At 45.5% G+C, this 25,988-nt stretch overlaps 2 protein-coding genes across 2 annotated transcripts in view; one reads left to right on the top strand and one right to left on the bottom strand.

Annotated features, from left to right (window-relative positions):
• PSAP (prosaposin) overlaps positions 1-23,922 on the top strand; it is a 33,587-nt gene extending 9,665 nt beyond the window's left edge. Inside the window, exons 2-14 of the mRNA XM_077125004.1 lie at positions 5,928-6,061; positions 9,399-9,473; positions 9,959-10,084; positions 11,318-11,518; positions 11,866-12,009; positions 13,635-13,691; positions 17,762-17,893; positions 19,359-19,454; positions 20,422-20,605; positions 20,694-20,851; positions 21,197-21,277; positions 21,546-21,653; positions 22,751-23,922. Of these exons, the coding sequence (XP_076981119.1) occupies positions 5,928-6,061; positions 9,399-9,473; positions 9,959-10,084; positions 11,318-11,518; positions 11,866-12,009; positions 13,635-13,691; positions 17,762-17,893; positions 19,359-19,454; positions 20,422-20,605; positions 20,694-20,851; positions 21,197-21,277; positions 21,546-21,653; positions 22,751-22,786 (1,532 nt within the window). The 3' untranslated portion in view covers positions 22,787-23,922. The remainder of the gene's footprint in view (positions 1-5,927; positions 6,062-9,398; positions 9,474-9,958; positions 10,085-11,317; positions 11,519-11,865; positions 12,010-13,634; positions 13,692-17,761; positions 17,894-19,358; positions 19,455-20,421; positions 20,606-20,693; positions 20,852-21,196; positions 21,278-21,545; positions 21,654-22,750) is intronic.
• A 288-nt stretch (positions 23,923-24,210) lies between these two features.
• CDH23 (cadherin related 23) overlaps positions 24,211-25,988 on the bottom strand; it is a 431,052-nt gene continuing 429,274 nt past the window's right edge. The window contains exon 70 of the mRNA XM_077125003.1: positions 24,211-25,355. Coding sequence (XP_076981118.1) covers positions 25,029-25,355 — 327 coding nt within the window. The 3' untranslated portion in view covers positions 24,211-25,028. The remainder of the gene's footprint in view (positions 25,356-25,988) is intronic.

Below are 25,988 nucleotides of genomic sequence, written 5' to 3' on the forward strand. Positions count from 1 at the left end.
CAGGCAGCAGATCCACTGTCTTGGAGAATGCCTGCTCTGATCGTGCTAGGAGTTTGCATGCATTTTCTGTTAACCTTTTGTTTTTTTGGTAGCTACACTTGAAGAGTTAGCATATGTTACCTAAAATATTCAAAAGGAAAAATATGCATCAGTATGACTAAATAATAATAAAGGTTGTTTCCTTCATTCTTGAGTTTTTTTAAGGTTAACTTTTGAAGTCTTTAATTTCCTTGTGTATGTGGGCTTTTAAATATTCTCAATGAAAGTGAGACTTAGTAAAGACTTGCTGTTTGGAGATTATTGTGGTTAATATTGATTATACTGGTATATTTAGGATTAGATTTGACTGCAAACAGCAGAGACATAGAATAACAGAGGCTTAAGTTAGATAGAAGTGTTCTATATCATGGGAAATTCAGGAGCCAAATAGTCCAGACCTGGTATGCTGGCTCCACAGGAACCCATGCTCCTCCCAGCTTGTAATTTATATCCTTGAGAGCTGGCCCTTTTCTTTGTCATCCAAGATGGCTGTTAAAGTTCTAGACTGCCTTTAAAGAAAGGTGTTGCGGCCTTTACTTACACCCCATGCACCAGAACATGGTCTTGTGGCCAGAACCTGCTCCCAGGGAGACTGGGAAATGTAGTCTTTAATTATGGCAGCCATGTGCTTGACTAAAATTTTGTAGTTCTGTCCCATAGGAAAAGGGGAAAATGGATATAAGGGAATGACTTGCATTCTCTGCCGTATTTGATGGTAACTGTAGCCCTAAACAGGTTGTGAGGTGTAATTTTTTATCACAAAGGTAACAAAGGAGAAAAATTTAATAATGCCAAAATATAAAAACTAGAATGTGAATACCTCCCTTTGTTCTCTCCCTCAGGCCCACCAGTGACAACTAGCTGTACAGTTAACAGAGGGCTTCCTAAGTACCAGGCCCTTTTTTTAAAATTGTGTAACATATATACAACATAACCTTTCTCATCTTAGCCACTTTCCATGTGTACAATTCAGTGGTGTTAATTGCATTCACATTGTTGTGCTTCCATTGATTGGCACCATCTGTTACCAGAGGTGCCAGTGCTTTCTCTTCTTTCTCACCTATTCCGCACAGGAGTTTTGAGAAATGGACACCATCACTGCCAATGTTTCACAGATAATAGTGGCATAAGTTGTCTGGGTCTTGAAGCTACTAAACAGCGGAACAGGAATTTCAGTCTAGGGCTGTCTACCCCCCACATTCAGGGAGTAATCATGCTTTATACTGTCACCTCATCTTACCAGAAAAGGAGAGGTTTTGAAGTTATACAGCTCTGGGGTGGCTCTTCCAAAAAAGGTCGGTTCTGAAACTGTTTTGAGCAATGACAGCTTTATTGAGACTGGAGTTCTATTGATCAGCCTAAAGCACCAGTTACATGAAACACTGAGACCCTTCCACCTGCATTGTTAGTGGCTCATGGGGTACCTCATCCTCATTGATGGAGAACCACTTGTTCAGTACCGGGAGTTACACGGTGCACTCTCTGGGCTCATTACAGTGATCTGTGTTGCTTCGTTCTTTACTTTCAACTCCTGGGTCTTGAATTTGATAACAGACAACTTAAGTTGTTGGAATACTCCTCTCCAGGAACTTGAAGAGATTGTTTGCTGAGTAAGCAAATAGAACAAACTTGATGAGCGAGTTCTAGAGCTGGGAAAGAGAATGAATCGAAGCGTCCTGCTGTTGTTCCTACTACAGATAACCTTTCTTGAGCTTTTACAGTGTGCTAGCACTGCCCTTTGTGTCTTAACAAATCTTAGTTTTGATTGTTACAGACCCCTTGGAGTGGGTTCTAGTATAGGCCCATTTTGCAAGTTAGAAGACTGAGGTCTCAAGGTCATATGATTAGATGTGGTAGAGCTAGGGTCTGAACACTGCCTTCTGATTTCAAAGCAGATTTGGTAGGGAATTGAGATTTAAAATACCAGAGTGCGAGGAACAGTAAGGACATAATGGTTGAGTACTCTGGCAGCTTAAGGGGTTTGTGTATTATGTCAACTTGATTTTCACACCAATCCACCTACATTAATGCCATCCTTTTCATTTTACAGATGAAGAGATAAGCTCAGGACAAATGATTTGCCTGAGGACATTCAGACAGAAAGTTACAGAACCAGCACTGGAGTCAGATCACATTTTCTTTTTACTATACCACATTTTGAAACCCATTTAGGTGGTGGGTGAATTGCTATAGAAAATGTCATTCTAAGCTCGAGGTTTAGTTCCTTCTTGCAGGAAATCACGAGAGCACCCCGACAGCACAGCTCTAGGAAACTCACCTTGCACACTTGCTTCACTGAGTTTTTTTTTTTTTTTTTTTTTTTTGAGTCTAGAGCCACCACAAAGCCACAGCAGATGCCAGGTCTGCAGTCATTCTCAATACAGTAAAATCCCATTGCAGCCTATTTTTAATACAGTGGCCTACATGCGAAGTGATTTGGGAATGTCTTTTTTTTTACTTCTAGGCCTGGGAAGTAAAAAGGCAACAGAGCATCCACCCCTTTCCTAAGGAAATACCATTGACGCCTCTGAGTTTAAAAAAAAAAAAAGGAGGCCTGTCTTTCCTTAATGAAGCTGTATAACCCAAGAAACTTGCCATTCTCCTGCAGTATTTTAGGGGACTCTGAAGGGATCATTTCTATAATTGCAGCCTACCAGCATTTTGTCTCGTGCCAGGCTCTTGGATTGGTATGTGCTTGATTTGCTTTACATGGCATTTGTGTCTTTTGTTTTTTTTTGCATGGGCAGGCACCAGGTGTTTGTGTCTTAGTGACATGTTTTAATCAGAATTCTCTGGGGAACAAGGCAAACATTCTAAAGTTCTTAGAAGACAGTGTAGCGCCTCAGAGCAGAGGAAGTTGGTATTTGGGGGCAGGGTGTGGGAGGATGAGACTAGAGATTAAAGATTTTCTGGGAGCATATTTTGAGAAATAACTCATCAGAAATGGTTCAGGGTAATTCCTATATTTTGGTTATTTGTAAATAATGCAAATGTCATTTACTTCATTATTACAGGAATTGAGATATAGCCTTGTGGAGGTCTTCTACTCCAGTTTACCACTCCAAGGATTCCTGTGATACAGAATTGTTTGGGTTGGGGATTTTGTTTCTCCCTGGTTCTTCCATTGTAGGAGAGTTCATCATGTACGGTGGCAATCGTCCACCCTCTCTTTTTTTTTTTTGTTTAAAGTTTTAGTAACGTATTTACAACATAATATTTCTCTCGTGGCCTCTTTTCAGGAATATGATTCAGTGGTATTAATTACATTCACACTGTTGTGCTACCATCACCATTACTCATTACCAAAGCTTTCTATTCATCACCTCAAATAATGACTGTACTTACTAAGGATTCACTCCGCCTTTCTCACCCCTTCCCCAAGCCATTCCCTTTTTATATTCCTGTAATTGGTTGTGAAATATGTTCCTTACCTTGACTGGGAAGCAAACAGGTCTGCTTCCCTGTACCCATCGGCCTGAGGTCTGTGGTTGGAACCACGTAGAACAAATCTGCTTCCGTGTGACAGATGGAAGGTGTCCTCCGCCTGTTCGATGACCGTGCATTTCTCTGAACTATTCTCTTCCGTTCAGCACCTCCAGTCCTCTTGGGGACTCTGGCTTTATGAGCCTACCTCGCCTTGCTCGCTCTGCTGTGCCCTGTCTTTCTTCCTGTGGCCTGAGCCCTGCCATCCACTTCCACAGGATGGGGCCACTGCAGATTCTGGCCACACTTCCATCCGTGTACTATTGGCTCTTACTGTTTCGTTATCTCTTTTGGCCCCAAAGACTTCTCATTTAACCCTGTTAATTTCATTTTCCTATCTTGTTCCTTGGGAATCTTTCTGTGTGCCTCTCTTATTGCTTACTGCCACTATTTTCTGCTTGAACTTTTTAAAATTAATCTAGTTAGGTGCTCTGTCATCTGTATCTCCCACGTCCTTTTCAGTTCATCTTCCACATTGCCGCTAGTGGTGTATTTTTAAGACGCAGACATGAACTTGCTTGACCTGTCCCCCCTCAGAAGTTCCCGCTCAGGACTAATGGTTCCTATGATACTGCCCACAGGATAATCCACCACTTCGGGTTGAGTGTGGTGGGAGAGACCCTTCCAGATGAGCCTGGGACCTTTGTGGCCTGGTTCTGCCGCTTCCCTTTATCCCTCTCCTGAGAAAGGAAGATAGTTTTCACCTTTGCCAAAGAGAACTACAGAAGCTCCCCACCCTCTTCCACATTCACAGCTCCCATCTTTCAGGTGCCAGTTTGAATTTCATTTGGTAAAAGTCTCCTCTGGCTTCCTCAGGCAGCTTGTCATTCCCTTTGCTGCCCCATGCTTCTGTGATTTGCACTCTGTACATCTTAGTTTGCCATTAACTAAGCAAGTTCTGTCTTGCTCTTGGGGGCCCAAGAGCTGGAGTCTGATCGCCGGTACACCGCCCTTGGCTTGTGCAGTGGAATCTAATGGCATGTCCATCTCCCTTGTTTATCCACCTGTGGAGAAGTATCCTTGCCTCCAGAGCTAAGCAATTAAAAATCACACCTAGGGTCCCTGGAGGGGGTTTTGGTGTCCATGAGCCCTGGAAGTGGTGTGAGAATTTTATGTGTAAATACATTTTCTGGGAAAGGGATCCATGTTCCAGAAAACCCCCTGAGCCACTGTTCGCTGTACCTGAGCCTGTCCCTCTCAGGAGGTCAGGTCAGTAAGCATGCGAGCCTCTTGACAACAGGGCACTCAGCAGTGCCTCCTGGGCTCACATCACTGATCCTGAGAATGTCCTTTGTCCATTCACTCATCTTAGGAAATCAAGTCTCTTGTGTACCTTGCATCCCTAGAATGCTTTTATAGTATGCTCCTTTATAGGTTTGGTTTAGGTTGGAGGTGGATGGGATGTCTTGCCTAGCATGAATTTCTCATGTCCATGGAATGTTTAGATTTGAACTCCTGATAACTTTATAGGTCTGCCAGAATAACTGCAGCATCTTTAACTCTGAAGTGGGGACTTGCCCACCATGCTAATTTTTTTCCCCCTAAGATTTATTTGGTCAGTGATGAACAGTAACCTTTAGGAATTAGGAAATGACAATGAAGTTACTTTTTGAAGACAGAATGCTTCTTTTCAGTTCTTAAAAAAAGCTGTCAGCTTTATACTACTAGTCACTATCAGTTTCGGAATTTTAAAACTTTTTTCTTTTTTTCTTTGCTAGTTTAAATGTCAAAATTTGCCTTCTTGCTTTAGCTGAGCCTTTTGTCTTTACTTTTTCCTAATTGCTCTTGAATGGGCAGCTTCTGCCTGGTTTCTTTCCTCAATTACCTCGGTAGATGAAACTACTTTTACCTGGACACACTTACTGTTTGTGTCACACGCATTTGCTTGTGTGGTCTTTTCTGCTAGCCAGCTTGTTCATGTGTGGAAAGACTCGTGTAGCAGAATTAGATTTTTTAAAGTCTTCTTGCACTTGAGCAGCGTAAGAATCATTGTTCTATATAATAAGGATATGAATCTTTTGGTGTCTTTGCTACAGATTATGTTTTTAAACTTTGGCTGTTTTTCATTCTACAGAAGTTAAAATCTCTATAGTGATGTCTGTCAGTCTTTTCTACTGATTCCTTTCATCTCTTCATGGAAACTTTTTAGGATTACAAGGATATAAAGGCCTGATGCTGTTTCAATACAGTTTGAGAGGAAAAAAATGTACTGTATAATTTAGTCCCTTCCAGCTCCATGGTTTACATGAAAATGCAGGTTCTTGAGGTTTTATATTTCAAGCAGTTGGGTTAGGGGGTCAGACTAAAGAGTCTGTCTGAAATGCCCTGAAGCCTCGGTAGATAAGGAAGGTGGCCCTGGGGTAAATTGGAAAACAGTTGCTTCATCATGTTACTCTTCGTTGCAGCTCTGGCCAGCCCTGTGCTTGGCCTCAGGGAGTGCGCCCGAGGCTCCGCGGTGTGGTGCCAGAACGTGAAGACGGCGGCCGACTGCGGGGCGGTGAAGCACTGCCTGCAGAACGTCTGGAACAAGCCGTCGGTGGTGAGTGCCGGGCCGTCCTGCTCTGGAGCCCCAGTGGTTCTCAGGGTTCCCTTTGTACTGCACCCACTGCTTCTATAGCTTATGGAACTTGTTGCCACTCAGAACACTTTCGCTTGCTGCATTTTGTTTGCTCCTCATGGTGACCACGCGAGGGAGACAGGGCTTGTTGATGCATGCACACATTTTACCACAAAGGAAGCGGAGGTGCAGGGAGGTTCAGATTCCTTTCATTCAAGGTCACCCAGCCTCTCGGAGGCAGAGACAGGCTGAAGTTGTCACACTCCTGCCCCCATGGCAGCCTCCACTTCCCCACCCTTAATAAGGGATGCAGGAGGTTTGTAGTGTTCATTCCCAGTGTTGTACACTTGGGTAGAGCACCTTCCTTCGTCAGGCTCTCAAAAAGTATATGCTAAGTGTTGTAGTTTGCTAGCTGCCAGAATGCAATATACCAGAAATGGAACAGCTTTTAAAAAGGGGAATTTAATAAGAGGCTCGTTTACAATTCTAAGGCCGAGAAAATGTCCCTATTAAAGCAAGTCTATAGAAATGTCCGATCAAAGGCATCCAGGGAAAGATACCTTGGTTCAAGAAGACAGATGAAGTTCAGGGTTTCTCTCTCAAGTGAAAAGGCACATGGCGAACACAGAGTTTCTCTCTCATCTGGAAAGGCACAGGGTGAACACGGTCAGGGTTCCTCTCTCATCTGGAAGGGCACATGGGGAACACGTTGTCATCTGCTAGCTTCTTCTCCTGGCTTCCTGTTTCATGAAGCACCCTGGGAGACATTTTCCTTCTTCATCTCCAAAGGTCGCTGGCTGGTGGACTCTGCTTCTCATGGCTACGTCGTTCTGCTCTGCTCTCTCTGAATCTCTCATTCTCCAAAATGTTTCCTCTTTTATAGGACTTCAGAAACTAATCATGACCCACCCAAATGGATGGAGACATGCCTCCAGCTAATCCAGTTTAACAACCACTCTTGATTAAATCACATCTCCAAGGAGATGATCTGATTACAGTTTCAAACATACAGTATTGACAGGGATTTCAAACCAACACACTAAATTTCTAAAATTCTTTCTCCCCTTTTGATATTTGTTCTTCCTTTCCTTCCCTGCTCCTAGATTCAGACCCTAAAGCTCAGAGGCCATTATCTTAAATTCTTATTTCGAGCTCTAACCAAACTGGGAAAGATAGCACTGACACTCATCTCCATGAAATATAGCATATTGATTTAACGTAGTATCTTTAACACTGTGGGAAATAAGATAAAAACTGAATATTCATTCTTCGTGTGTCCCCACGCCTTTGGGAGGCATGGACATTTTGCTGACTGCACCAGCAGAATGCAGGTGTTATTCTTGGCTCCCTCTGGGATTTGTTCAGTTTGATGAGCAGCATGTGGTGCAGTCATGTTTGACCAAGCCACATCTAAGCTTTAAAAGTTACCAGTGTGGCCACTAGTATACCTTCAGTGAGAGGACAGTACTTAAGAATACTTATTTCATTAACGTGTTTTTTTTAAGAAATGGATTGTGAATTATTCACTGCAATATTGCCCTCTGTGACCAAAGCTTACTTTCAGGTTTTATTTCAGTCTTGTTAATACTGCTTCCTCTTTCCAAGTTTAATGGGTTGTAAGTGAGGACTTTAGCTTTTTTTTTCAATTTTAAAATTTTTTATTAATTAAAAAATTACAAGAAAGAAACACAAACATTCTTAGTATATGCTCATTCCATTCTACATATATAATCAGTAATTCACAATATCATCACATAGTTGCATATTCATTATCATGATCATGTCTTAGAACATTTGCATCAATTCATAAAAAGAAATAAAGACAACAGAAAAATAAAACGAAAACAGAAAAAAAAAAGATTTTACATACTGTACCCCTTACCCCTCCCTTTCATTGATCACTACTATTTCAATTTACTCAATTTGTTTTAACATTTATTCCCCTATTATTTATTTATTTTTAATCCATATTTTTACTCATCTGTCCATACTATAGATAAAAGGAGCTTCAGACACAAGGTACAAGGTTTTCACAATTACAAAGTCACATTGTGAAAGCTTTATCATTATACATTCATCTTCAAGAAACATGGCTACTGGAACACAGCTCTACAGTTTCAGGCACTTCCCTCTATCCTCTGTAATACACCTTAAACTAAAAAGGGGATATCTATATAATGTGCAAGAATAACCTCCAGGATAACCTTTCAACTCTGTTTGAAATCTCTCAGCCACTGAAACTTTATTTTGTCTCATTTCTCTATTCCCCTTTCTGGTGGAGAAGGTTTTTTGAGTCCTAGCTTATTCTAGGATTTCTGTCCCATATTGCCAGAGAAGTTTACAGCCCTGGGAGTCATGTCCCATGTAGAGGGGGAGGGCAGTGAGTTTGCTTGCCGTGTTGGCTGAGAGAGAGAGGCCACATCTGAGCAACAAAAGAGGTTCTCTTGGGGGTGACTCTTAGGCCTAATTTTAAGTAGGCTTAGCCTATCCTTTGTGAGGTTAAGTTTCATAGGGAGAAACCCCAAGATTGAGGGCTTGGCCTATTACTTTGATTGTCCCCACTGCTTGTGAGAATATCAGGAATTCTCCAAATGAGAAAGTTGAATTTTCCATTTCTTGCCATTCCCCCAAGGGGACTTTGCAAATACTTCTTTATTCACTGTTCAAATCACTCTGGGATTTATTGGGGCATCACACTGGACAAACCTACAAAATCTCATGCTCTATTGAAGATTCCATGTATGAGTAGAAAATTTGACTCGTACCATGTGCACTGAGTAAGATACTGAGGGAACAAGACATGAGAAAAATCTGTCTATTCCCCTGAAACCCAGACTCTTTTTTTTTTTTTTTTCTTTTTTTAGCATAATTCTTTTTTTTATTAATTAAAAAAAGAATTAACAAAACAATTAGAAATCATTCCAATCTACATGTACAATCAGTAATTCTTAATAACATCACATAGTTGCATATTCATCATTTCTTAGTACATTTGCATCGATTTAGAAAAAGAAATAAAAAGACAACAGAATAAGAATTAAAACAATAATAGAAAAAAAAAAGAAACAACAACAAAAAACCTATACCTCAGAAACCCAGACTCTTATGGTAAATCACACCTAGTTCTTTCCCCTTGGTGTCCCAGTACTTCTCATTTAGGCTGGGGACCAGGATGGCCCTTGTGGGACGTGGCCACGGTTGTGCCCCTAACCAGATAACATATGAAAAAGGCCAAGCTGGTTAATGTCATGTGTGAGGCGTGAATTATGTCCTACAGTTACAAATACAGAAATCTCTCCCTCATGTTCTTTCCCTTCAGAAATCCCTTTCCTGTGACATATGCAAGGATGTCGTTACTGAAGTTGGCAACATGTTGAAAAACAATGCCACTGAGGTGAGCTGCCGGGAGGGGCTGTGTGCGCACTGCCGGGGGGCTGGCTCTTCAGGAGCTGTGGCTGGAGGGCCTCAGGAGCAGTGGACTGGGGGTGGGCAGACTGCTCAAAGGGCCAAGAAGTAAATATTTTAAGCTTTATGGGTCACATAAATATGATCCATAAATGTCTTGGTCACATTTTTTTTTTTTAAGGCTTTAGAAATGTGAAAACCATTGTTTGCTCCTGGCTGTACAAAAATAGACTAAGGACTGTAGTTCGCTGAGCCCTGGACCATGTGTTAAATGCCCAAGGTTAACAGAGATTTTTTTATTGTGTACTGTTAGCTTTTAGGTCACATTTGAATATCTGCTCTCAGTTCCCAGTGCCTGTTCCCTGAAGACTGGCTTTTTCCATCTGTCTGGAGTTACAGAGGGCCTCTCTTGCTTTCAGTCCATTTTTAGCGAACGGGCCCATCTCATTTTCCCCTCACGTTGTGTCCCTGTAGGTGGAGATCCTCACTTACTTGGAGAGGACCTGTGATTGGCTTCCTAAGCCGAACATGTCTGCCGTGTGTAAGGAGATAGTTGATTCCTACCTCCCGGTCATTTTGGACATGATTAAAGGACAATTGGTAAGTGATGGGAGAATAGTCTTTTCCCTGTAAGTACTTCTGGGGTGCAGGGAGGTCCCAGATCAGATTGGAGTGACAATACAATGTTCATAGATTGATTTCCTCAACTACCCTTCACAACAGTTGTGATACTCAAAATATCTTTGGCATAGCAGAATACTGTGCTCATAAAGTTAGTGAACGTTTTGGCTCTTGCAGAGAAAGAGGTTGGGCAAGTGGCTTTACCTAAAATCTTTCTAGGTGTGGCGAGGGTGCAAGAAGTGGGAACTTGTAGAATTGCTGAAGGAATATAAACTGGCATATATACCATTTATGGGTGCTGATCAGATCCTTGTCTGTTCCTTTGGGCAATCAATTAATTTCATTTCTTTGAATTTATCCTAAGGGATAATTTCAAGGAAATTACTTGTGGGTTCACCTAGAAGAATGTACCTCTTCCATTCAACAAGAATCAACAGCCATGTGCCAGGGGCTGGGTATTTGGCAGTGACTACGGAGCCGGGTTGGTGGAGTCGGGAAAAGCCCTGAAAAAGAAGAGGATATGAAAAACAGGCTGGAGTGTTGCGAGGCAGGCTCCAGGCTTTGGTGGGGTAGACCAAGGTCACATTAGGCAAGGTCTTTCGGGGCACGTTTAAGGATTCCAAAGGCAGCAGGTCACCCTGTTTTTAAGGAGGGGAGCTGGCAGGACAGTCAGGAGGTTGTATGATAGTGGCAAATTCTGTTTTGGACTTACTGAGTGAAGGGAATGTACAGGAGAGGGGAGAGTCGAGGTCTTCAGGTGGCTGACTTGAGCCGTGGAGGGAGGATGATGGTGGTGCTGTTTGCTAAGACGGAGATGGAGTTGAGAAGGAGCAGGTTGTCAGGGTGAAATTGAGGTGTTGTTTTGGATGTAAGTTTGTGGTGCCTGTCAGGTGGCATGTAGACGTGAGTCGGAGCAAGAGATGTAAACCCACGAGCTGTCAGTGTATGGAAGGTATTTAAAACCGGTGGATTCTTTCTCTGGGGAGAGAAAGGAAGTGGCCCAGGACTGCTGATTTATCGCACACCGCACCCTCCCCATCCCACCCCCCAATTCAGGCATGTTTGAAAGAAGAGCTGATGGGGAGTGGAGATAAGATTTTTGAGCAGGAAAAAGTTTTGTTTCTTGGGTTTAAAGAAAGGGACCAACTCCAAGGTGGCCTGTTTTCTTTTTTCTGGGAAGAGGATTTTCAACTGGGCTCTCTTTCCCTCCAGAGCCAGCCTGGGGAGGTGTGCTCTGCTCTCAATCTCTGTGAGTCTCTTCAGAAGCACCTGGCAGAGCTGAATCACCAGAAACAGCTCGAGTCCAATAAGATTCCAGAACTGGACATGTCTGAGTTGGTGGCTCCCTTCATGGCCAACATTCCCCTCCTCCTGTACCCGCAGGAGGGGCCCCGCAGCAAGTCCCAGCCCAAGGTAAGGCAGCAGCTTGGGCTGTGGAGGCTTGGAACTGAGATGTGAAAGGGACAGTGAAGGCCTCTGGGGTGTGTGTCTGTGGTCAGGGGGCTCACCCCTTCATTTGTTTCTGTCCTTACATGGGCCGGGCTCGTACCGTGGAGATTCTAAAGAATGGAATACTTAAAATATGCAAAGATTCTTCCCACTTCCCATTAAGTTTTACTAAAACCGAGCCCAGTTGATTTTAACCTGTATAATCTTAAAGCCTGTAACAGCACTGTAAGGACATTGTGCTAAGAATTTGCATCCTCTCAGTTGCCGTAGGAATTTTCAGTATTTTACAGCCTGACTCTCTGTCTCTGTAGGTTGGTGGGGATGTCTGCCAGGACTGCATTCAGATAGTGACTGACATCCAGAACGCTGTAAGGACCAACTCCACCTTTGTTGAGGCCTTGGTGGACCACGCCAAGGAGGAGTGTGACCGCCTGGGGCCTGGCATGGCCGATCTGGTAAACCTGATCTCATCACACACTGGAGAATGTTCTGGGCCAGGGGAACCAAGAAAGCATAATCTGTCAATTCCCAGAGTGCTATTTTAATTCCCCACCTAACTGCTTTTAAGGAGAGATGGTTCAAACAGCTACCTTTTCCTTTTTCCCAAAAAGCAGCCAGAGTAGGTGGTGAGTACTAAAGTTAATCAGATCTAAATATGCAACAAAATTCTTGGGGCAAAAATCGTGGATGAAAACCATTTTTGTGAAACTTTTCCTCCTCCTCGGTCACCATATGTACAAGGAATCCATTTGAACTACTTCCAGTCCAGTTGTTGAGACTGGTGGTTTTGTATGAGACTTGGACGCGCAGTTCTAAGTGGGAAGGTGTGTTACCCACAGCAAGTGGGCTGTGGTCCGTGGGAAGCTGGCAGGCTGGTTTGTTGGAAGTTTACCTGGAAAGCCTTCATGGACCTTGCTAGATGTTAGTCCTGCAGGCCCAAACTCTTTTGCTAGCACCTTTGATGGTTGCATTTCTTAGAACCTTGTCACTTTAACCACACTTAGGAGATTAACACATTAGTCCAAAATGCCAGCTTAGTACTTTACAGCTGAAAAATTTCTGCTAGTCTGTGGAATGTGGTAAGTCAGTTGTAATAATGCCATAGGTCTGGGATCTAAAGCTGAATGTTTCTATCTTTCCTAGTGGGAATGGCTGGCTCCATGAGCTGTCGTTTTTTCTCTAATGACATATTCTCTAGGAATGACATGTCACAGTAGCATTCGCTTTATCCTGAAAGCCTGGAGTCCTTTAACCTCATCAGAGTGTCTTTGCATATCATTGTCTTAATAGGTTTCCCCAGTTTGACCTTCTCTGAGGCTCTCATGTCACACGTCATCTGCACACTGGAGAGGCACCCCAAGTATAACACCAAGAATAAAAAGAGGTGTTTTATGAGGGTATCCTGAAAATACCTGCATTTGTATGAAAATAGGGAGTTTTGAAAATCATTATAACTTGTGTTTTCTGGATTAAACTTTATGATTTTGACCAAGAATATGTCAGTGTATTTTATTGTAGTAATCTCGGCTTCTGAAGCAGGATCAGGTATGTGATGGGCAGTTAGCTTGTAGTAGTGGTCTGCTGCTTCTCTTAGTTATTTTTGCTAATTTTATTTTGTATGGCATGACCAGCTCTGACAGATACAAGGAGTGAGTGGGAAAGTTAGGGTTCCTCCTCAGTAGATTGGGGAGAGCTTCACCTCTCCTCTGAGCTTCAGAACTCTAGGTATTGGGAGCGGGTTGGGGCTCTCTTCTCCCGTATTTTGTAGCCGTATTCATTGTAGTTGGGACAGGTTTGGGCCATAAAATAAGGTAGATTGGAGGACAGCATCTCTAAGGTTCTCTTAAGTGACCTTGAAAATCTTTTTAGAATATCTACTGCACAGATGTTTACCTATGATAAGTTGCAGAATAACCAAATTGTCATTTTTACCTTACACAAACTGCCTAGAGAAGACGTTTTTCAGTCCCCCTCTTGGAAACTTACTTGGTCACCAGTTGATACACTTACAAATGCTGGGGGTATCAGGTGCATTTTTGCAGCAATCAGTTCAACTAACAACCTGCTTCTTTCTCCACAGTGCAAGAACTATATCAACCAGTATTCTGAAATTGCTATCCAGATGATGATGCATATGGTAGGTGGTGGGGGAAACCCCTTACCAGCATGGTGCTTTGTCTCAAAGTTTGCAGTTCCCAGGGATTTTGAAAATTATGGCTTAGTCCCCCTTTTCACCTTAGGGCACTGAATGGAGCCAAAGTAAGTTCTCTTTGACCAGCAGCTCTCCACTGGCAATCTCAGGATTGCCCCTGGGAAAGGCTGAAGCAGCTTGATCCCCACGACTGCCTTGGCTACTTCTTGGCAGCCTGTTTGCTTGTGCCCATGTGAGCTGACTGTCAGATATCTAGAAAATGGCTTTAACCTGGAGACCCATAGAAAGTTTGCTCTGTAGCAAAGCTAGGCTTGAGAATTGCTGTCATAGCCTGGGTTTTGGAAGGCAATGTGCCCTGCCACCCAGACTCGTTATGTGCACTGCAGCAGAGTTAGCTGTAGTGCTACTTGAGCCTGTAACTCCCAGGCTCATGTCCAGTATATCTAGATGGTAGCATTCATTCATTATTAGAGGGAGAACATATGGATCCTGCTTTTACATTCCTTGCTCATGGAAAAGTAGCTAGCTAGCCCCATGCAGAAAACAGAGCAGGGAGGTTTGAAGGCATCCTTACAAATTATTGGGAGGTGCACTGGCTTTCTTAGATCAGGGTGACATCCTTGAAACGATGACGCACTTGTTCTGAGCCATCTAGCTTGTCTCAGCAAAATTTTATATGGCCAATGTGGTATCAGAGTTCCTGAACCTGAGGGATTCGGGGGCAGGGGTTGCATTTTGTCTCTGTCATAGTCCATGAGCTTGTTCTCTAACCTAAGGGTCAGCCAACTATGGTTCGCCACATGTTTTTGTAAATATAGTTTTATTGGAACACAACCATGCCCGCTTCATTTAGGTTTTGTGCTAGATCAGCACATTAACTGTAATAGAAACCTTACGGCCCACAAAGCCTGAAATATTTATAATCTGGGTCTTTACAGAAAAAGTTTTGTCTAACCCTGGTCTAACCACTGAAGTAATCCATTCGTGCACGAGAGTTTGAAACTTATCCACACCCTACATTGTTCTAAAGCATGAAAAACAGTTTTACAAAGGCAGGCATCTAAAGCAGGTAAAAATAAGCTTTTGATGCAGCTTGATTTAATTAAGTGCTTCCTTATAGCTAGCTTGAAAATATATTTCTCATTAAAGTTATACTGTGTAGAAAGTTTTGGAAAATATCAATAATACTTCCCAAAGCAAAAAAATCACTTGAGGTTTTTAAAACACAGGTAGGGTCATATTATATATACTTCTTTGTTTTGTAGCTTGTATTTTTTGCTTAAAAAAATATACTGGTCATTAAATATTTTTATACAAATCATTTTTATGTGGCTGCATAATATTCCACTCTGAATAGAACATCATTTCTATAACCAATTCCTTTTGCTGGATATTTAGGTTGTTTTCAGTTTTGTCCTTGGGATAAAAAGCATGAATGAACATCCTTTTAGCCAAATATATATGCAGTCCCTGCTTATTTCCCTTAATATTCATAACTAAAGCTGAAATTGCTGAATTGAAGTCCAAGCGAAATTTTAAGACTTTTGATAAAATGTCGAATCATCTTTCCTGCTGCCATACAGGCCACTGGGACTAGATTGCCATGAGGCCCCGGGCCATGGAGAGTTTGTGGTTCAGGATCTGTGATCCCTCTGGGTGGGGCTTTTTTTTTTGGGGTGGTGGGGGATGCATGGTCCAGGAAACGAACCCACAGGGAAGGCGGGCTTTCTAACCCATGAACTACATGGGTGTGGTTTTTATATTATAGCACGTGTCCCTTATTTGTGCAGCCCCATGATTCTGTTTCACTGAACATCAGTAACCTGTAGACAAGTCTTTGCAGTGTGGCAGGGTTTGGCCTCTTAATGATAGAGGCCGCTTCATCAAATGACAATTCCCAGGGGGCTGAGACATGCAGCCCAGTGTTTTGAAAATGACTTGGTATGTTAGGGCTGAGGGGACAGTGCACACGAGCAGGACATTGTGGTCCCTCCTTGAGGGCCAGAGTAGCTTTCAGATCCCTGTAGACACAAGAATAGGAGAGGGTGGTTTCCTAATGTCTGATGGCAAGGGCGTTTTCCTTAAGCTTCTTTGTGACATCCTTATACCTGATTAACTGCTTAATTGTTTTTATTTTTCTTAACTATTGTGTCCTTTCCTTTCTCTTATTTTCACCTCGATTTCCTGTTTTTTTGTTCTCAACAGCAGGATCAGGTATGTGATGGGCAATTAGCTTGTATTAGTGGTCTGCTGCTTCTCTTAGTTATTTTTGCTAATTTTATTTTGTATGGCATGACCAGCTCTGACAGATACAAGGAGTGGGAAAGTTAGGGTTCCTCCTCAGTAGATTGGGGAGAGCTTCACCTCTCCTCTGAGCTTCAGAACTCTAGGTATTGGGGGCGGGTTGGGGCTCTCATCTCTTCAAGGGGTCAGAAAACTAAAGCAGCAGAGCCTTGCGCTCTGGTCAGAATCAATGCGCTACACGCCTGCATATAGGTTGCCAGGGTGACAGAGATGAGCCAAGGGTGGCCCTGGAGGTGCCTGAGCATCTATGAATGCAGGGCTGACTTCCAGGGGTCCTTTGTGTCTGTCATGATGCGAATGAGCACTGCATGTCTTTAGTCCGGTTCTGTTTTTCATAACTCCAGAAATGCTTTTGCTGCTTGGGCAAATACTTTGCATACAGTGAGCAGACAGTTTCCTTGTCTGTCGAATCCAGAGAGTGGAAACAATTTCTTGATTGTGGCTTCTGTCCCTCTGGGTGATGGGTACCGTGGGATCTGGAACCAGTCATACTACTTGTCTGTGGTATGATATGGAAATTGGGCCCCTGACCATGCTTGATCCTTCACTTAATTAGTGCTTAATTGGAGCCTCAGGGCCAGCTCTGAGTCAGTGCCGTTTTGGGGCCCTAGTGATTAGAGATTATTCAAAGGTATTTTGAGGTCTAAAGAGAGAGAACTTTGACTAAAATACCTGAATGCTTACTTGGGCCTCCTCAAGGGTTTAGAACAATGCTGATTCTTGAATCTTATCTTTTTTTTTTTAGAGAGAGAGAACTTAATCTGTCTTATACCTCATTCTGTTTTTTTCCCCCTTCTAAGATGTGTCAGAAGATAAGGTAGTTGGATGTACTTTGCAGACTTGTCTGCCCTTAATATGATTTTAGAGCCTTCTAGATGTTAAAAGTAGATGAACCATACTCGTGGTCCAGCTCTCTTCCTTTTACAGGATTCTTTTTTAGCTGTCCTGTTCTCACTGCTTTATGGCTTGGCGGTGGGGAGGCAAATGCCATCTGGCCCAGAACTAATTGCTGGTTGCATTTGGTTGACAAAGTATATAAAGGATGTATGCTTTCCTCTCTCCCTTGGCCATCATCATAGTGCCATGGTCAAGATGCTGTCCAAGTTAGCTAGTTCTCTGTGGCTTAGTGTCTGGCTAATGAAAGGGAAGATCAGTTCAGGGACCTTGTGAATTGAAGTGATTCACCAATTTGGAACAATCAAGTTTTTAAGTGCTGTGTTGTGAAGTTTATTAAAAAGCCAACATTTCCCCTTCTTAAGGTGTTATTTTAAAGGGTCCTGCTACCAAAAGGGATAGCATAGTTTATTTCTAACAAATCTGTTAGTTTATGGACATAGATGATCTTTTGAAAAGCATCTAGCTTTCTATTGCAGAGTGAGCTAGCTCAACTGAAAAATGGGTTGTAGAGCAGACCAGATGTCCCTGGATATGTTTTAATGGTCTGTTAAAGGTGTTGGGGAAATTGGCTTCCTTAGGATGTGCCCTGATTGAAGTGACAAACACAGTGGTTCTGTTTGATCTCCTTTCATAGCTTTGCATGGCCTTCTTCTCCAGGTGTAGCTGGGACATATGCTGTGCTTTTGGACATGAACCCCTTAAAGTTTAATATGGCATCTGCTCATCTGGTGGGGAGTCAGCCTTGATGGTGGGACTGGGGTACACTCTTTCGCACTCCTGTCTTTGTAGAGAGAGTAGGGTCTGAGGGGAGGGCACAGGCCTGCATCTGATTGGATTTTGTGTGCTTTCTTCAGCAACCCAAGGAGATCTGTGGTCTGGTTGGGTTCTGTGAAGAGGGGAAGGACATGTCCATACAGACTCTGATTCCTGCCAAAGTTGCCTCTGAGAACGTCATCCCTGCCCTGGAGCTGGTGGAGCCCATTAAGGTACCCAGGGGGCCCCTGTCATGTACTGCCCAGGCCACGGTTCCCTGTGGAGCCGTCTTATTGACCCATACTCCCTTTTGTGTCACAGCTGACAAGTCATGTATTTTTTTGGTTTCCTGCCTGGCTCCTAAAGAGAGGAGACTTCTTCTAGTTTATGGCATTCTCCATTTGAAAGCAGCCCCCAGAGTTCTTGCAAAATCCTTAATCTCCTTGGTTATAAATCGTAGAGCCCATGGGGTCAAGTCTGCGTATTTTCAGCCGGCCACACATGATTTTTCATTGGCTCCTACCTAACGTTTTCAGATGTTCTTTCTGGGTCCTTGTCCATGTCCTTTCTTGTATTGTATCACCAGAATATACTTGGTATTCCCAGAGCACTGCTCTCTTTGCAGGAGCCTCTGGGCATGCTGTCTCCCAGTGCATGTGTATATTGTTTCCTTAGCACGGTCTTACTTCTTTCCACAATGAATTTGTATTTGGCCCATATTATGGACCAGGCACTATTCTAGGGGTTTAGGCCAGAGTGGTTAACTCAGTGTCCTCATGCCCATGGGGCTTGCACCCTCTTTGTCCAGGGACCCAGCTCACATGTTACATGTAGACACATCAACCCCCTGAGTCACTTGACAATTTGTGTCCCTCTGCCAACCTGTTTGTGCACACACAGAGCGTGTGGCCCACAGGAAGGGCTCTCAGATGGAGTCAGGGAAGCATAGCCATTTACCTGCCCTCCCCAGATCCCCCTGCTGACCTAGTTAATGGCCAGAGAGCATGAAGGACAGATAGAGTTAGCCTCTAAAGCTGAGTGGTCCAATACAGTAGCCAGTAGCCATGCGCAACTATAATTAAAGAATTGAGTTCCTGTGTTTGACTAACTACATTTCATGTGCTCAGGAGACACATGTGGTACAGGCAGAGAATATTTCCATTCTGTTGTCATAAAGTTCTGTTAAACAGTGTTGCTTTATTAAAAATAGGCTCTGGAAAAATATTCTCAGGTGCTGTGAGATTTGGGAGATGCAGGAGCAGACCTGAAATGTGATTACAACTCTTCTCCTTTAAATAGCATTAGAATCCCTCACTCTGTTCCAGGGTCCCCCTTCCCAGATGAGCATTGAATGATGGTATGATTATAACCAAATGCACCTTCATGTGGACAGCTCTTTGGGGTAGAAGAAGGTTGCTAAGGGGACTGTTTCCGTCTCCTAAAGTATGAATTATGTCTTTGGAGGGCGAGCATGGGGTGCTGATGGTAATAGGGATTGAGGAGAGCTGAATCCCTCACTGAATTCAACTTGGACATTGGGGAGAAGCCACATTTCATTTTGAATCCAATTAGCAGTGACTCTTTGTGTGACTTTGACCACCTAACTTGCCCTGCCGTCTGTGTCCCATCTTTAGAGGCACTCATCTGGACCAAGGGGCGAGGGTCTTGGCATTAAAGTGTTCTCTACCCTTTTAACAGAAGGACCTGGTCCAGGCAAAGGCTGATATTGCCTGTGAGGCGTGTGAGTACGTGGTGAAGGAGGTCGTCAAGATGATTGACAACAATAGAACTGAGGTGTGTAGATGTGGCTGACCCCTCCTCCTGAGGAGGCCCCCTCTCCTGTCCCCTTGAGCCAAGCTGTCGTAGTGGGAGAATCCAATGGAAGAGGTGTCCTTGGTTCTTGTTGGTGTTTAACTAGCTTGGGGATACGTATAACTACTTCTCCACCTTTTAAAAGGTGTTTCCTACTAGTGGACCCCCAGCCCAGAGGGGGCCCACTTTGCTCCCTGTTCTAGTTTGCTAGCTGCCAGAATGCAGTTTTTATTTGGCCCATATTATGGACCAGGCACTGTTCTAGGGGTTTAGACCAGAGTGGTGAACTCAGTGTCCTCATGCCCATGGGGCTTGTATCCTCTTTGTCCAGGGGCCCAGCTCTCACATGTTACATGTAGACACATCTTGTTCCAGAACCAGAGATGGATTGGCTTTTAATAAAACCAATTTATTTATTTCGTTAGTTCTTCAGAGGAAAGGCAGCTAACTTTCATCTGAGGTTCTTACGTGGGAGGGCTCAGGGTGATCTCTGCTGGCCTTCTCTCCAGGCCTCTGGGTTCCAACAGCTTTCCCTGGGGTGATTTCTTTCTGCATCATCAAAAGCCTGAGCTGAGCTACTTGTGCTGAGATGAGGTATGCCGAGCTGCTTGGGCTGTGCTACCTTGTGCTCTCTCATTTAAGCACCAGCCAATTAAGTCAAACATCATTCATCACAGCAGGCACACCTCTTAGCCGACTGCAGATGTAATGAGCAACAGATGAGGTTCAGGTATCATTGGCTCATGTCTTCAGCAACAGAACTAGGTGCCTTCACCTGGCCAAGTTGACACCTGAATGTAACTACCACATCCCCCATTTTAGTCTTTTGGGGAAGAAACAACAGCACCTTGCTCTTGACTGGTTTCCTATCGTGTTGGTATTTTCAGAATCTTTTCCACCCCTGCCCAGCTCTCATCTTCTCTTGTGATCCTGTCTTCGTGTGTTTCAGCAAGAAATAATCCGCAGTTTGGAGAAGTTATGCTCAAAATTGCCCACCTCCATGTCCGAAGAGTGCCAAGATGTGGTGGACAGTTATGGCCCGTCCATCCTGTCGCTCCTGGATGAGATGAGCCCTGACCTGGTGTGCGGCTTCCTCCATTTCTGTTCCACCCAGGGGTTACCTGCCCTGACAGGTGAGTTCAGGGTACTCTGGAGTGAGGATGGGGCTCCTCTTAGTCTGGAAGGGTGCTACCAGCGCTGAGCCTGTGCTTTCTTCTGTAGCACATGTGACTCGGCAGAAGGACGGTGGCTTCTGTGAGGTCTGCAAGAAGCTGGTTACCTATTTGGATCACAACCTGGAGAAAAACAGCACAAAGCAGGAGATCCTGGATGCTCTCGAGAAAGGCTGCAGCTTCCTGCCTGATCCTTACCAGAAGCAGGTGTGCCCTAGACTGCTGTAGGCCCCAATGTCAGAACCAAACAGGGATGTGCAAAGGCTGGGATAGGGTAGCTCACTGATTGTACCCCTGATGGAAAACCAGTTATTTCTACCTCCAGGTATGGAGTTTTATACGGTTCTACTTAAAGGCTCTAGTGAGCCAATGGGATAAAATAACCTGAGAGCTGGTGAGGCCTGTTGGAGGGGTGGTGTCTTGGAAGGGAGGCCCCAGAGACAGCTGGACTGGGAATGTCAGGGACTCGAAATAGCGCATCACCAGCCCTCCCCTACTCCACTCTGCTTGGGCATGCCTAGACCTGCTCCGTATCCCTATTTTATTCAACAGTGTGATGAGTTTGTGACTCAGTATGAGCCTGTGCTGCTGGAAGTGCTGGTGGAGGTGTTGGACCCTTCCTTTGTGTGCTTGGTAAGTGTCACTGGGCACATGTGTGTTCTTTCGGGCAGGCCTCATCTGTGAGGCGCTGCATGGACCCTGCAAAGGTTCCTCTGAGAGGATCAGCCATGGGCAGAGTCTCTGGGGGTGGAGCGTGTGAGAGCAAAGAAGTAGCCCTAAACCCACTTGCTTTCAGCGCTCTGATTCTAGCTTCTAGAGGCTGATAATCTTTTGTTTTGAAAAGGATTAATTGGACAGATCTAATTCTTCCCCTTTCTTTTGTTCTTTCTTCACTATATAGAAAATTGGGGCCTGCCCCACAGCGCATAAGCCTCTTCTGGGGACTGAGAAGTGTGTGTGGGGCCCAAGCTACTGGTGCCAGAATCTGGAGACAGCATCCCAGTGCAATGTAAGTAGCTCTGTGGCCTGCTCAATAGAACTGCCTTGCGAATAGGGTTCTCTGCATCAGAATCCTGCCCTCTTGATATTTGACTTCAGCAGGAACCTAAAGGATCAGCTCTCTACCCTGCGTGTAGGCAGGTGGAAAGATCAGGGCCCTGAATGTGCCTTACCCATGGCCACCACCCAGCTAAGGTGTAGCAAAGTAGGCTGATTGTGTCCTTGGCTTTGGGGAGTCTAGGCTGGCAACGTGAGGGTTTTTTTTTTGGTCTACTTTGTTGCTTTTATCTTCACTTCCATTTGACAGTGGTCTCTCCTGGGGGAGACCTTTTGCGCTAGGCATTGCACAAGGCCTCTTAGACTGTCCTAATCCTTGCACAAGTCCTCTTACCCTTGGGTCACATTTGTCTCTGCTGGAGCCTGGCCTAGGTCTTCACTCCAAAGCCAAGCGGAGTTCTGCTTCAATGCTCTGAGCGTTGGCCTCTGCCCAGCCACCACCAGCGTGCTGAGGAGCTGTCCTGGCTGGGCAGCTACTCTTCGGGTGGCCCTTGCTTCTTTCCTGGGGGGTGGGGGAGTAGGTTTTGACTGGCCCCTGTTGCTTAATGTTCCTTTGCACAATGTTTTCATCCTCACTGGGGTTCTTTTTGACTAGTGGCGGCCTGACTGTGGCTTTGTTAGGGGGTTGTATCATGTGGGTCTTGAGCCACTGTAGGGAGGAGCAGAGGCCTTCTTCCAGCCAGGTCCAGTCCATCTGTGGCAGCATGTGCAGCCAGGGATCTGGTTTCTCTTGCTGTCCTGGGTATCTGTGCTCGAGGGCCTTGTGCAGCCTACCCTGCAGGATGTTCTAGGCAGACTGTAACTAGGTGAAGGGCTCCTGGGCCCTGCCTGCAAGAGGGACTCTTGGCTGAGAATCCTCAAAACTCTGGCCACATGCTTCTAGGTTTTAAATGAGATACTGCCCTATGTCTTCAGTGTCTGGTGCATTTGCCTGATCTAGGACAAGAAAATAGGTCCCGTTTCTGGGTGATCTGATAACACTAATGCATTTGGCCAGGGATATAGAGTAAGTCACCTGAAGACTAAAACCAGTTTCCTCTCTCCTACCAGGCTGTTGAGCACTGCAAACGTCACGTGTGGAACTAGAAGGAATGTTCCATCTTGGAGAAGTTGCAGCATGTTTTCCTACTTGTGTGTCTGGGGGACTTGAACGCACAGATCTCTTTGACTTTGTGTTAAAAATAGGCCCCTCCCCTCACCCTGTCCTTAACCCCTTATTGTAGCACCGCTGTCAGTGTGGGACATGCCTCCCTCTGCTGACATGGCCACTTCAGTGTCACTTTTCTCTCAGCTAGACAGATAACATAATGCTCCCTGGAGGTCCATAATCTGTCTTTGCATGGTGGCTGCCTGAGGAAGCGGAGAGGGCGCTTGATGTTAGCATGAGCCAGTGCTTCTTGACAGATGGCCGTCCATTCTCTTGGTGGCTGGGACCTTGTTCTGGGCCCTCTGAGGCTCACCCCCAAACACACACACTGAGGGGACATCCTCCCACTTCCCAGGCCTAATGACTGCTGTGCGAAGAAGCAAAAACAAAGGCAGTTTTAAGTGAGACGGAAGCTGAGAATAGCTAAGCTTTTCAAACACTGTAGTTTCCACTGTAATAGAGGTTTGGGAAGAAGCCTCTGATGACTCAGGGGAAGTGGTTGGGGTAGAGGGTTTCTATCCCTGGGTCAACTTTTGATTTTGCTTTCCTGTGTCTTTTCCTTGTGATACCTTGTTTGGGGGTCTGTGGGCTTGGGTGTGTGGGGGTGGGGGTGGGGGAGTGTGTGGGAATTCACCTGTGGGCCTGGCTTGTGTGTGTGTGTGTGTGTGTGTGTGTGTGAGCCTGTGACAGTGGTGACGCCCCATGCTCTGTACTCATGTCTGTCCAGCGGCTGAGGGCTCTGCCACCGAAGGCCCACCATTGCTCGCGGCAGTCCCAGCCTGGCTCATCTCATAGAAGCTCTGACCTTTCCTTTCAAATAAATATGGGTAGCAAGCTCCTAAGCCTCTGGCTTCCTGTTAGAGGATGACAAGCTGGGGGGTCTGTTGGAGGTGGGAGTGGGCACTGTCTGGGGGCCTTGTCTGCTGGCCTACTTCTTCTGTTTGGCCTCAGCTTCTGTTCTGTTTGTGGTTGCCAGGAGACAGCAAGACATGCAGTTGCTATTAAGTGGACTTAGCGATTTTTTTGTTTTTTTGCATAAAGTTTCTGTGATTTAACAATAAAGTTCTGTCAGCCAGATCTGGGTCCGAGTGCGTCTTTGACACCTCAGCCATCTCCGAGGCCACAGACCCTTCAATGCCCTGCTGTCCTACAGTCCTCTTTGCCAGAGCAAACACGCAGTATGTTTAAAAAAAAAAAATCGACTTCACACAGTCCTCCCAGAGAGACCCAGGGCCAGCAGTAGGGAAGAGGCGGGGCACCTGCAGTGAGCCCTGCCCCAGGCCCGCTCTGCCCTGCTCATCTCAGGCCCAGCCCACTGTCCCCCACCCCAGCCACACAAGGAGTTGACCAGAGCCAGAGTGTACTGTCAGTTCTTTGTGAGTTGCTTTGCTTTTTAAACAGACCATTCCAAAAACTTTCAAGGGGTACCAGGAAAACACAACCTAGGGAAAATGGAGAATAACTTAGTTTAAAAAAGGAATGCACACAAACACTATATTCAGAACCGAACAGAGCATCAGTCATTTCTCTTTATGAGCTGGGTACATTGGGGATGCCAGTGATATGGGAGGATGCTCTGTTTGTTGTCATGGGCCTTGGTGGCCATGTGGGAAGCAGGGACTTCTCTGCCTCTGCGCCATGTGGGAAGCAGGGACTTCTCTGCCTCTGCCTGGACGTCCAGCCAGGGCTGTGGCAGGAAGGCAGTAGGCCTTGAACTGAAGCCGAGGTGTTGGGCCTGGCTGGGAATGCCAGCTCTTGGCCTCCCTTCCCCACGTGCCGGGCTCCTGCTCTGTGTGGGGGACAGGGATGTACTTGTTTGTTGGGGCTGGAGAGGGGTGGGGATGAGGGCCTGCTTGGCCTCTTTGAACCCCACTTGAACTGAGCCGGTTATCAGATTCCTGGGCCCCAGTGACCCTCCTTACTTTGTCCTTAGATGCTTAGCATTTTTGTTTGGTTTTCTTAAAAAAATAACAAATTTTATGAAGGTAGAGAGCAGATGCTGAATGAGCGTCTGGTAAAGATGAAATCCATCTGAGCAGCCGATGCAGGCCCCAGGGCCAACCCGAGATTGTGCACCGAGCTGGCCTGGGAGGGGCCAGACCCTGCCAGCCCTGCCCCTGCCCTGGGAGAGGGCTGCACTGGGAAAGGGGTTGCTCACACCAGGGAGGCACCCCCATCGGGTCATAGCTCGGTGATCTCCAGAGGGCTTTCCATGATCACGTCGCGGAGCTTGTGCAGGGGCGTGGACTTGGCAGACTCAGTGCGGGCGTTGCGCTCGAAGGCACTGGCCTCGGCGGCCGTCAGTGTCTCCAGCGAGCGGCCCAGGCCCTTCTGGTCATCCTCGGGCAGGCTGTTGAGGTCAGTGGCCAGTAGCGTGCCAGAGCTGCCGTGGGCCACGTGGATCCCATCAGGCCCCTTGAGCTCCATGGGCGGCTTGTGGCGGAAGCGCAGGCTGCCCTGACCCGGGCTGCGGTCCCCCGATTCCTCCTCCAGCTCCGCCTGGATCAGCTACAAGAGGCAGGAGACCCCCCCCCCGAAATGGTTCAGGGACCCCCACACGGCTTGGGTCCAGGCCCAAGGGGTGAGGGGGTAAGGGGCCAATCCTACTCTGTCCCTGTTTCCTCCCAGCCCCACTCAAGGAACCCCAGGAAACACCACAGCAGCCCTGCCCGGCCTCTAGAAGTGTTTCTCAAACTGGGGCAGAGGGGAACTGTGGGTCCTTAGGTGCTATAGATGTGTTCTCAGGGGTACAGGCTTCCTGTGAGAACTGCTTTGTATTCATTTTGATAATCTGTAAAAATCCTGTGAATGAAAAAGTTTGGAAATAGGTAGTTGTGATGATTGCAATTCAATTCACTGAGTTATACACTTAAAAATGGTTAAAGCGTCAAATTTTGTTACATATGTTTTGCCACAAGCGCACACACACAAAATAATTCTGTGAGGTAATTGTGTTATCTGGGTTTGTTACTAAATTGGCCTAAAGTAGGAGCAACGCTAATTAGAGTCCACAGATGAAGCTGGGGCTGACTAAGTGCGGGGGAGGCAGCGCGCTGCGCAGCCCTTGGGTCTTGCCTGTGATGGGATTATTCTGCTCTAGCCAGGGCTGGGTGGGAAGGTGGGCCCAGCCGCAGTTCTGGG

This window comes from Tamandua tetradactyla, chromosome 13 (assembly GCF_023851605.1).
Source record: "Tamandua tetradactyla isolate mTamTet1 chromosome 13, mTamTet1.pri, whole genome shotgun sequence".
Taxonomy (NCBI): domain Eukaryota; kingdom Metazoa; phylum Chordata; class Mammalia; order Pilosa; family Myrmecophagidae; genus Tamandua; species Tamandua tetradactyla.